This window comes from Drosophila eugracilis, unplaced genomic scaffold (genome assembly GCF_018153835.1).
Source record: "Drosophila eugracilis isolate 14026-0451.02 unplaced genomic scaffold, ASM1815383v1 contig_90, whole genome shotgun sequence".
NCBI classification, from domain to species: Eukaryota; Metazoa; Arthropoda; class Insecta; order Diptera; family Drosophilidae; genus Drosophila; species Drosophila eugracilis.
Genome location: NW_024573812.1, coordinates 4,317,124 through 4,328,544, shown reverse-complemented (window position 1 = coordinate 4,328,544; position 11,421 = coordinate 4,317,124). Strand labels below are relative to the sequence as shown.

General features: G+C 39.6%; 3 protein-coding genes and 1 long non-coding RNA gene across 6 annotated transcripts; 2 read left to right on the top strand and 2 right to left on the bottom strand.

The window, feature by feature from the left end:
• Positions 1-30: 30 nt before the first annotated feature.
• LOC108112183 (superoxide dismutase [Mn], mitochondrial) lies at positions 31-1,043 on the bottom strand. 2 transcript variants are annotated; one of them, XM_017221992.2, is made up of 3 exons: positions 982-1,043; positions 873-924; positions 31-747 (listed from the first exon to the last, which is right to left on the bottom strand). In XM_017221992.2, exons 2-3 carry the CDS (start codon positions 905-907, stop codon positions 129-131), a joined length of 654 nt encoding a protein of 217 aa, XP_017077481.1. In that variant the 5' UTR covers positions 908-924; positions 982-1,043; the 3' UTR covers positions 31-128. The 2 variants fall into 2 exon arrangements, with proteins under 2 accessions (XP_017077481.1, XP_017077482.1); XM_017221993.2 differs by having other exon boundaries at positions 986-1,042.
• A 325-nt stretch (positions 1,044-1,368) lies between these two features.
• LOC108113063 (actin-like protein 53D) lies at positions 1,369-2,856 on the top strand. Its single transcript, XM_017223499.1, has 2 exons — positions 1,369-1,483; positions 1,532-2,856. The coding sequence occupies exons 1-2, from the start codon at positions 1,396-1,398 to the stop codon at positions 2,695-2,697; spliced, it is 1,254 nt and encodes a 417-aa protein (XP_017078988.1). The 5' UTR covers positions 1,369-1,395; the 3' UTR covers positions 2,698-2,856.
• Positions 2,857-2,987: 131 nt separating this feature from the next.
• On the bottom strand, positions 2,988-5,131 carry LOC108113260. Its single transcript, XR_001772700.1, has 2 exons — positions 5,021-5,131; positions 2,988-3,355 (listed from the first exon to the last, which is right to left on the bottom strand). It is a non-coding gene; the product is annotated as an uncharacterized LOC108113260 (long non-coding RNA).
• Positions 4,279-10,582, top strand: LOC108113259 (phospholipid-transporting ATPase ABCA1-like). Of its 2 annotated transcripts, XM_017223809.2 has the most exons (10): positions 4,279-4,704; positions 4,983-5,538; positions 5,608-7,014; positions 7,081-7,411; positions 7,471-7,832; positions 7,888-8,731; positions 8,823-8,961; positions 9,027-9,203; positions 9,295-10,008; positions 10,086-10,582. In XM_017223809.2, the coding sequence occupies exons 1-10, from the start codon at positions 4,490-4,492 to the stop codon at positions 10,258-10,260; spliced, it is 4,920 nt and encodes a 1,639-aa protein (XP_017079298.2). In that variant the 5' UTR covers positions 4,279-4,489; the 3' UTR covers positions 10,261-10,582. The 2 variants fall into 2 exon arrangements, with proteins under 2 accessions (XP_017079298.2, XP_041675633.1); XM_041819699.1 differs by having other exon boundaries at positions 4,983-7,014.
• The last annotated feature ends 839 nt before the right edge of the window (positions 10,583-11,421 follow it).

Genomic DNA, 11,421 nt, shown 5'->3' with positions numbered 1-11,421 from the left:
TTTTATCCAATTATTTTATGAATTAGCTGCTAGCTTTTACCAATTTATTAGCTGCAACTGAGACTACAATTTGGGATCTCCGATCCGCAGATGCTTATAGATTAGACATAGATAACCGCTTTTTACATTTAGCAGCTAAGCTTCTTCGCCTCCTGGAAGCGGCATGAGATGTCGTCCCAGTTAGCGATGTCCCAGATGGCCTCCACATAAGATGGTCGCACATTCTTATATTGCAGATAGTAGGCGTGTTCCCAGACATCGATTCCGAAGAGGGGAATCAGTCCGGTGGAGGCCTCTAAGGGATCCTGGTTGGGCAGAGCAGCCAGCTGTAGTTTGCCAGACTTCTTGTTGTAGCCCAGCCAGCCCCAGCCGGAGCCCTGAACCGCCACGGTCAAAGTGCTCAGCTCCTTCTTGAACTCTTCAAAGCTCTTCCACTGCGATTCGATGGCCTTTTTCAGATCCTCACTAGGTTGGCTCTTGTTGGGCGAAAGGTTTTGCCAGAAGATAGTATGATTGATGTGACCACCGCCATTGAATCGCAGAGCCGGACCCAGTTGGATAAGCTTGGTGGTATCACTTTTCGACTTGGCCTCCTCCAACTGCTCTTCCGCGGCATTTAGATTGTTGACATAGGTCTGATGATGCTTTTGGTGATGTAGTTCCATAATTTCCCTGCAGATAATAGGCTCCAGGGCGGCATAATCGTATGGCAATTTTGGCAAGGTGTGCTTTCCGCGTACAGCCAGGCTACAATGGGTTAAGCATATTTTGTTTTATAATATCCTCAAGATCAGGGTCGCCATTTGTTGCTATTTATGTAATCGACCGGCATCGATTTTGGCATTTTTTCCCACTTTTCCCCTGTAACTCACCTTGCTGATTGAGAAATTCTACGGGCCACAAACATCTTTGCAAATTATACAACTGCAAATTAAACTTAGGTTTGATCAGAGTTTTATTTCGAAATAAAACAAGGCTTACCTACTTGATTTTTGCTTTTCTTTCTTGAACAAATTATTTCTAGAGATGGGCAGGTAGTGAAAATATCGAAAATAAAAATAAATGTGTTGTTGTTGTCAGGTTAGCTGTCTTTTGGCTACATTGCAAAAGTAAGATATATAAAAATGTGTTTAATGTTATTTCATTTTGCAAAAATAACAAACATTTTAATTTTAAATACTTGGTACAAATGTAATCCTCAAATATATTTTCTTTAGCTATTTTCAAGCCTTTCAAATATCGATAATTCTTGATTAACTGCTGTTTAGGAAATAATATACCGAATACCGCCAGCACTACCTACTAAGGCGCCAAATTCGAAATTACCCATGAATTTTATGTCTTTTGAAAACCACTTAGCTGAAAGCATCCAGACACAACAACATAGCACACAACATGTCGACATTTCATATACCTTCCCGTATCACAATCGATGTAACGGATAAACGAGCACTTAATATTCTCTACAAAAATCTACAAATACGTAAGTTCCTTAACACTTATAGGCTTTATTTAGTTTTATATTCTGCAGCATCTGGAGTAATGAGCAGCGAGCATAATAGCCCTTCTCACAAAACCGCTGTGGTTATAGATAATGGTTCTGGGGTAATTAAGGCCGGCTTTTCAGCGGAAGACGCTCCTCGCGCAGTCTTCCCCTCGATTGTCGGCAGGCCGCGACACTTAAATGTCCTGGTTGATCCTCTAATCAATGACACCATTGTTGGCGATGCGGCAGCCAGGAAAAGGGGGATACTTACCCTTAAATATCCCATTGAACACGGTGTTGTAATTAACTGGGATGATATGGAGCAGCTGTGGGAGCACACTTATGAGCAGTTACGGGTGGATCCAATGGACTTGCCGGCTCTCCTTACCGAAGCCCCATTGAACCCAAAGAAGAATAGAGAAAAGATGACGGAGATTATGTTTGAGCAATTTAGTGTTCCCGCTTTTTATGTAGCCATTCAAGCTGTACTCTCTCTTTACGCCACCGGGCGCACTGTGGGCTTCGTTGTAGACTCTGGTGATGGTGTGACCCACACGGTTCCCATCTACGAAGGATTTGCCCTGTCCCATGCCTGTGTTCGTGTCGATCTAGCTGGCCGGGATCTCACTGACTATCTATGCAAGTTGCTCTTGGAGAAGGGCCTAAAAATGAATACTTCTGCAGAAAGGGAAATCGTACGTGATATTAAGGAGAAACTTTGTTATGTGTCAATGAATTATGACCAGGAAATGAATCTCCAGCTGGAGGATTTTAAAAGGGAAGAACAACAGGAGGATACCTATGAGCTGCCCGATGGTCAAAAGATTCAATTGGGCAGTGAGAGATTCCGCTGTCCGGAGGCTCTTTTCCAGCCCAATTTGCTGGGCCAGGAGGTAATGGGCATCCACAAGGCCACCCAACACTCGATCAACAACTGCGACATGGATCTGCGAAAGGATTTATATGCGAATATAGTGCTCTCCGGCGGAACTTCCATGTTCCGCAATATCGAACATAGATTCCTGCAAGAGCTAAATAAAATGACCCCAGCGTCCATAAGGATTAGGATCAATGCCAGTCCAGACCGCAGATTTTCTGTTTGGACAGGTGGTTCCGTACTCTCCTCGCTCACAAGCTTCCAAAATACATGGATCGATAGCAGGGAATACGAGGAAGTGGGTCCCACTATAGTCCATCGCAAGTGCTTCTAGCACAATTGCAAAACCAATTTATTGGGCCTTGATTTTATCAGTTGACTTGTATTCACGATAAGAAAAAAATATATATTTTGTTAAGTTTCAATGAGGGATTATACTTTGGAATTCAGAGAATTTTAACAACTCATTTGATTTATTTTAGGGAGAACTGAGAGTTCAATAGCCAAAAATAAAAGTGTTATGATCCACCAAATCGATATGCAACTTCGATCTTGCCAAAGCTACTCTTAAAATATTCATAAAAACAAAATCATTAGCATTAAATTACTCTGGCAATTGCTGCATTTTGATTCTAATTAATTACGAATTTATTAAGCCAAATGAGGCATACAAATGTGTTCGCAATTGCCACATCTCGAGAATCAGTAACCTTAACTTCCTTTTCAGTTGCACGTGCAACGGGCCACAAGAACTGCCGACAACAAAAGCCAAGTTCCATCTTTTAAAGCATTCACCTTCATAATCGTAATCATAATTGTCAAGCTCCATCATTTCGCAGTCAGCTGCACTTGAGGCTTAAGGCGCTTTTGTTTGAGCACTTCACTAGATTTCGATCACGGATCCACAGCAAAACTTGTTCAAGACGAGCAACACAACGCGTGCTTGAAGAAAACCAGCTGCAAGATCTACAGATTATGCTAGGAATAGGGAACTGAAAAGTACAAAACTAGCATTATGACGAGATTACATTAGGTTTTCAAAGTAAAAACTATTTGAAATAAAAACATTTTGAATGTTTAATCAAGCCCAGATCGCGTATATAATGTTAGGCAAAATGCAAAAGTCAATAATAATATAAAATAGACTTATACTTATATATTATTTATACTTTACTATTATAACTAAAAATGTTATATGTAAATTTATTTATTTCTTGGTAAATCATTTCTTTGCGTTTTAACTTTCATATGAATTCATTTATTAATCAATAATCTAAATAAATTAATCTAAAAAATCGAAATATCGAAATCAAAAACCTAAAACCTAAACAATGGAAAAATAATAATATTTAGAACAAGCACATTTGGATAAACTTAATATAGATCAACTATGTTTTTTTATGGTAATTAATTTTCCTTACTTCTGACCTAAATTATAACACCCCAAGTTAGGGTATAAAAATATTTTTTGCGGATATGAAACATTTCAAGGGTTTTTTTATGACTTATGATTGGATATATCGCTTTTCAGATAAGCAAAAATTTGGAATATTAATTTAGAATTAAGAAAACATATAATGCTACGGATTAGGGTCGATTCGAAATCAAAAACCTAAAACCTAAACAATGGAAAAATAATAATATTTAGAACAAGCACACTTGGATAAACTTAATATAGATCGACTATGTTTTTTTATGGTAATTAATTTTCCTTACTTCTGACCTAAATTATAACACCTCTAGTTAGGGTATAAAAATATTTTTTGCGGATATGAAACATTTCAAGGGTTTTTTTATGACTTATGATTGGATTTATCGCTTTTCAGATAAGCATAAATTTGGAATATTAATTTAGAATTAAGAAAACATATATAGCTACGGTTTAGGGTCAATTCTTCAGTTACCAACAGCCTGTTCCAGAGTGCAGATCTATAATAAAAAGTTAAACTATTTTTCTTAAATCGGATTAATAATTTCAATTTGAAAATCCACCTCCAGAGTGTCCTCTTTATTATAAAAAAAAACAAAAACTGAGTGTTTTAAGTGGTCATATTAATTGTAGTGCTTCTAATGACAATATAATGGACTACAAATCTGCGAATAATTTAATAAAATAAAAGTGCAAAATGTCAAACTGGGACAAGTTTGTCCTGCTGCTGTGGAAGAATTGGATTATCCAATGGGGTCACAAGAAATTGATTTTTGGAGAACTCTTGCTACCCTTTCTGTTCACTGGTTTGCTTATTTTAATACGAGATAAGGTCCCGATAAAACATTTAAATATCACGAACTATACCGAAAATTACCCGTCAAATTCCAGATTATTTTTAATGTCACTTAGGTAAGTTATGTGCAGTCACTTAATTTCGAAATTTTTAGTTGCTTTTTTAAATAATAATAATAAAATAAAAAATTTGAGACAAATGAGATTTATTTGGACAAAATTGAAAAAAAAAAAAAGTTATTTAAAAAAAAATTCAAATGTAACTATCAGAAAAACTTTAAATTAAATTTGTTGTATTTTTAAACCAATAATTTAAAAAATATAAATCTCATTTTATTGAGGTGAGAAAATGTTTTTAATTAGTCATCTTGAATTATTCTTGATTTTTAATTAAGTGATGACAGATTATCCGACCTGCCCGTATACTACTCACCAAAGAATGATTTGCTGGACAAACTGGTACTGGAGGCGATGAAGAATCTTCCTTTCGAAAAATACTACGCATCGAAGAATGCCGCTCAGCTGGAAGGCGATGTGATTAATAAAAATGCCTTCGCCGGCATTCAGTTCGATGATTCTTGGTCCAATCTTACCGATCATATTCCCGATGATTTTCACTTTACGCTGCGATTTCCATCCAAATTGCGTTTAGCATATGAGTTGGAGCAAAATACTTGGCTAACGAGCCAATTGTTTCCCACATTTAATCTTAGGGGACAACAAAACCATAAAACTCCTGGTTATTATAGAGAGGGTTTTCTGGCCTTGCAACAGGAAATTTCAATGGCATATATACGGCAAAAGTCGCTTAGGAATAGCCTACCGGATGTGACGATTCAGCACTATCCATATCCCGAATATAAAAAAGATGACATATTCGCTGCTTGTACCTTCATTGCCCCATTTTTCATCATCATGTGCTTCTTCTATTCCTTCATAAACATCATTAAAGTAAGTGTCTATAGCAGGATTGATGAACAAATATATAGATTATGCATTTCCTGGCTTTCTCATTTGCAGTTCATCGCCGCCGAGAAGGAGAAACAGCTGAAGGAGGTTATGAAGATAATGGGGCTGAGGAACTGGCTTCACTGGGCGGCTTGGTTTGTCAAGGCTTTTATACCGCTCAGTATTTTGGCCACAATAATCACCATTTGCCTCAAAATCAATATGTCGAATGGACCTTTGCTAGCTACTTCTAGTTTTACTGCCGTTCTTTTTTTTCTAATTACATATTTAATTGCTGGCATCTGCTTCTCCTTCATGATGGCCGTTCTATTCTCGAGGGCCAGTACGGCATCTACAGTCACGTCAGTTATCTTCATACTTTCTCATGTTCCATATTACTTTACCTTCGGAAACATTAGTTTAAGCTCCAAACTGGGTTGGAGCTTAATCCCAAACACGGCCATTGGTTATGGCTTTAATCTGATCATTAACTTTGAGGAAACTGGGGATGGTTTTCAGTGGAGTTATATCTTTACTCCTGCATCCGACGGCGATTCTTTGACCGTCGGAGCTGTGATGATCATGATGATGGTTTCCAGTGTCATATTTACGCTAATTTGCTTGTATATTGAGCAAGTGAGCCCTGGTAATTTTGGAGTGCCCCGTCCCTGGAACTTTCCATTTACCAGAGAATTCTGGGGTATCAAGAGTATAGAAAAGGATAATTTTGATTTAGGAAACAGAATTCAATTGAATCCCTCGGCTTTTGAAAGCGAAACGGAAGGCAAACTGATCGGCTTAAGGATACAAAATCTGAGAAAACGCTTTGCCAATAAGACGGTCGTCAAAGACTTAACATTGAATATGTACAAGGATGAAATTACGGTTTTACTGGGTCACAATGGAGCCGGCAAGACCACCACCGTATCAATGTTGACGGGGATGATTCCGCCGACGAGCGGATCAGCCATCATAAATGGCTATGATATTACCACCAATACCGAAGAAGCTCGCATGTCAATGGGAATTTGCCCGCAGCACAATGTTCTTTTTGATGAAATGACTGTGTCAAATCACATCAGATTCTTCAGTCAACTAAAAGGTCTGCGTGGTAAGGAAGTCGAGATGGAGGTGGCCAAATATCTGAAAATGATCGACCTGGAGGACAAGGAAAATGTGCCCTCATCGAAACTGTCTGGTGGAATGAAGCGTAAACTCTCCGTGTGCTGTTCCTTATGTGGTGGTACTAAGGTGGTGCTGCTAGATGAGCCGAGTTCGGGAATGGATCCATCGGCCAGACGGCATTTGTGGGATATCCTTCAAAAGGAAAAAATTGGACGCACCCTTCTGCTAACCACACACTACATGGACGAGGCCGATGTTTTGGGCGATCGCATTGCCATCATGTGTGACGGCAACCTGGAGTGCCTTGGAACGCCATTCTTTTTGAAAAAACAATACGGATCGGGGTACAAATTGGTAAGCTCAGATACAAATTATAATCATATCTTGGACTTACTTCAGGATCTTGCTTACTCACTACAGATCTGTGTTAAGGGCAAGGGCTGCGAAGTGAAAAAGGTGACAGACCTTCTGAACCGTTTCATTCCGAATCTGAAGCCACATTCTAATGTTGGTGTCGAGTTGACCTATCAACTACCGGATAGTGCTTCTCCCGAGTTCGAAGAGATGTTCGAACAGCTGAATCAGAACTCCGGTAAACTGCATCTAAATGGCTATGGTGTGAACATCACCTCGCTAGAAGAGGTCTTCATGAAGATCGGCGCCGAAAAGGACAGCACTGGTAAAGTAAAGGACCGAAGCGAGAACGGTGACACCAAATACCGTAGCGACGATGAGTACAAGTCCGTTGAGTGTAAGTAGTATTAAATCAACTTAAATGGTCTCCTGATAATCCCAATTAAATACTTGCAGCCTTCGGACTCTTATCTGAGAATCGACAACAGCTCCGGGGACTGCAACTTGTATTGAATCAATGGAAGGCAATGTTGCTAAAGAAGCTCCTATCCATGTGGCGAAATAAGTTGCTTCTGTTCGTTCTTAATGTCATCCCAGTAATATTTTTGTTAATTGGCTACTTGTCCGGGATTAAGAATGACGAATTGAAGCCGATGACCTTTTCCATAACTCAGTATCCCTCGGCTGTGACTGTTCTAGATCTTTCAAGTGTGAGAAACCACTCGGAGACTTATAAAATAGGTCGAAAATACGCTGACTTGGCCAAATCGTACGGGGATAATTATAGACTGGAGGAGACGGGCAAAAGGAGGTTTGAGGTAAGTAAAAAACGATTAGAAGGCAATCTTTCTGTTAACCAATCGTCATCTTCAGGACTACATCCTTGATGTCGGTGGAAAAAAACAAACAGGAATTAACTCACAGTACTTGGTAGCCGCCACGTTTTTCGAATCAAGGATTATTGCCAGGCTGAACAACCAAGCTTATCACACTGCTCCACTCACTATTAACATGGTACATAACGCCATGGCTAAGGCTCTAGTGGGTCCACAAGTACAAATCCAGGTCACTAATTCACCTCTGCAGTTCCATCTATCCACTGATTCCAATCTTCTTACAAAATTCAAGAATGTGGGAGTGGTTGCCGTTGCCCTGTTCCTCAGCATGAGTTTTGTAAGCTCGATGTATATATTATTTCCGATAGTGGAGCGTGGATGCAGGGCTAAGTTGCTTCAGTATGTCGGGGGCGTGAAAGTCTGGACATTTTGGTTGTCACAATTTGTTTGCGATTTCGCTACCAACATCCTGACGGCTTTGATTGTGGTGCTCACGATCGTGTGTTTTCAGTTGCTAGACAATTTCGAGGAACTTTTTAGCTACTTTGTTTTGTTACTATTTTATGGATTTTCCGCTTTGCCTCTTATGTACATATTGTCATTGTTCTTCAAAGAACCTGCTACTGGATATTCTTGGAGCAACACTATAAATTATTTTTTGGGAATCGGTATGCTTCTTGTTAATGTAGTGGTAAAAATAATTAACCGTGACTTCGGTGACAATCGAGGTTTCGAATATTGGATCAGTCGTATTTCTCCAATGTATTCCCTGGGAGCAGGTTTTTATAAAGTTTCGCATTTTATGTACAAAAAAACTTTGTGCGACGCCTCACAAAAGCACCCAGATTGGGAGAGTTTCCAATCGACGCAGTTATGCTCTCGTGAGTATTATTTAGATTACTTTTTACGGCACTTCCCAATTTCACAATCATTTAAATCCTTTTATATTGATTAACTACTTTAAATTCCTAGTTAATTTGTATTCTTGGGATGGTCTCTTGCCCGAGTTGGTCTGCATGATAGCTTCTGGTATTTTCTTTTTCGTCATCCTTTTCCTGATGGAGTACCGATTGATCTTGGTGGCGAGAGTAAAGATTCAGAAGATGCTATAGTGAGTATTTTTGGTTTCTCAACGATATTTCTTGTCTTACATACTTGTGTTTCGTTTTTGGTTAGTAAAAAACCTTTTCCGTCAACCAATAACCGCTTAGACGACGACGTAACAAAAGAACGAGTACTCACTGTTAACATGACCCAAGATGAGATAGCTTCGAAGAACCTGGTACTGGATAGGGTCACCAAGTACTATGGTCGATTTCTAGCCGTTGATCAAGTGTCGCTTTGTGTTAAGGGGTAAGTTTGAAAACTCTGAATTTTCTTGATCTGTGTCACCACGTTTCCCTTTCCATTACTGATCTCATGATATGTATTTATAATGATTCAGATCGGAATGTTTTGGTTTGCTGGGCGTGAATGGAGCCGGAAAAACCACCATATTCAAGATGATAACCGGCGAAGAATTGATCACCTCGGGAACTGCCCATGTCCAAGGTCAGAGAATGGGATGGAACATGAGCAATATCTACAAAATGATTGGCTACTGTCCGCAGTTCGATGCATTGCCTACAGGACTCACTGGTCGCGAAGTGTTGCGAATTTTCTGCCTTCTACGCGGCATCCAAGGTGAAAGCATCACAAGAGTATCCATGGATCTGGCGAAATCCTTTGGCTTTATAAATCACATAGACAAACAAACTGTAACCTTTAGCGGAGGAAATAAGCGAAAGCTAAGCGCGGCCATAGCTGTAATCGGAAATCCGTCCGTTATTTATTTGGATGAGCCCACAGCCGGCATGGATCCGATGGCCAGACGGCAATTAACAAAGACAATGAACCGCCTTCGGGATTCTGGTAAATCAATCATTCTAACTTCACACAGCATGGAGGAGTGCGAGGCCATGTGCACTCGTTTAGCCATAATGGTGAATGGAGAATTTCAGTGCCTTGGATCCACACAGCACTTGAAGAACAAGTTCTCCAAAGGCCTGATCCTGAAGATCAAGATGCGACAAAATCTGGTGAACGCGGATCGCAGAATCCAAAATATCGATGTTGTCAGGGCATTCGTCAGCAACAACTATCCTCAATCAGTTCTCCGGTGGGTGCCTAACTTAGTATTTCATTTAGACATTTTTTTCTATTTTTATAAATATATTTTTTTCATTTGTTTTTCAGGGAAAATACTTCCGGTCTGTTGACATTTTACATTCCGTTGGATGGTGTGAAATGGTCGAACATTTTTGGAATGATGGAGAGGAATCGCAATCAGCTAAATGTAGAGGATTACTCCGTTAGCCAGACTACGCTGGAGGAGATCTTTCTTGAGTTTGCCAAGAACCAGCGAGAATAAGTTTCTCCTTTTTTTCCTTTACTCCTCCTTTAGCCGTGCGTTGCCATTTTAATTAAATCGAGAATCAATATGTTTTATACACTTGTACTTTCTATAATAAATATATAATTGGAGTAAAAACTGAATTAATACCTATTGAAGTGTAAAGTTCACTAAACCCCTAGCCCCTTTCCAGTAGCACACTATTAAGCGATCGACCAGGTGAGGCTAGGCTTTGATTCAGAATCGAGTTGACAGCCGCTCGAAAGGGTTTACCATATCAAATGGATATCTGTGCCAAGTCTCTGGCTGCGGTGACTGTTTTGATTTTTTATATCTATTTTTTGTATAGCAAAAGTACTGACTCCAAGGTTGCGTAAATTCATCACTTCACTTCACTCCTGAGGGCAGCAGAGCTACTGCAATTTTGTAAATTGTTTCCATTTGGTTACCTCATGGCTAACATAGATTTATATTATATATCACTGTGGATGGTCTTGCTTGTTTTTCCTTTTTGTTTTTCCTATATATATATTTATTATTAAACACCCGAACACAGATGAATTCAAATTCGTGAGGCTATAAATTAAAAAGGGACATGGAGCACAGCATGGCGAGTGGGTGGGTGGGGGCCAAAGATGTAGATGGAGATGGTGGCATCATTGTGTCATGCCGAGAGTCGCAGCTTCATGAGCTTGTAGTCTGATTTGGCCCAGGCTTGAGATGTCTCTTGGTCGTCTGGGATTTTGGATGTAATGTCGCCGCATTCGCTAATTTCATATGCATGCAATGGAGCGTGGCCTAATGCGATGTTGTTTGCCGCAGATGCATGTGCACGTTTGATGGTCTGGAGGTGATAGTTCCCAGGGTAAGGGGACTTCTCACTTAAACAGTACCCTTGCACCCTTGTGGTCACCTACCTCCCTCAGGGCTGAGCATTTTATTTGTATTGCCTGTTGCGTTCGCCCTCGTGTCGTATCAAATTAAATGAGAACGGGAATTTATGCGAACCCAACTGGGTAAACAACAAGGCAATGTCATAAAAGAAGGTCGGGTCTTGTACTAGTATACCCTAACTCGGGTTTTATTAGATTTCTCTAGAAATTACTAGATAAAAATAATTCATATATAGAGCCTGTTTTAGGCATATCTTAATAACTTAACTCAACTATGATTAATTAA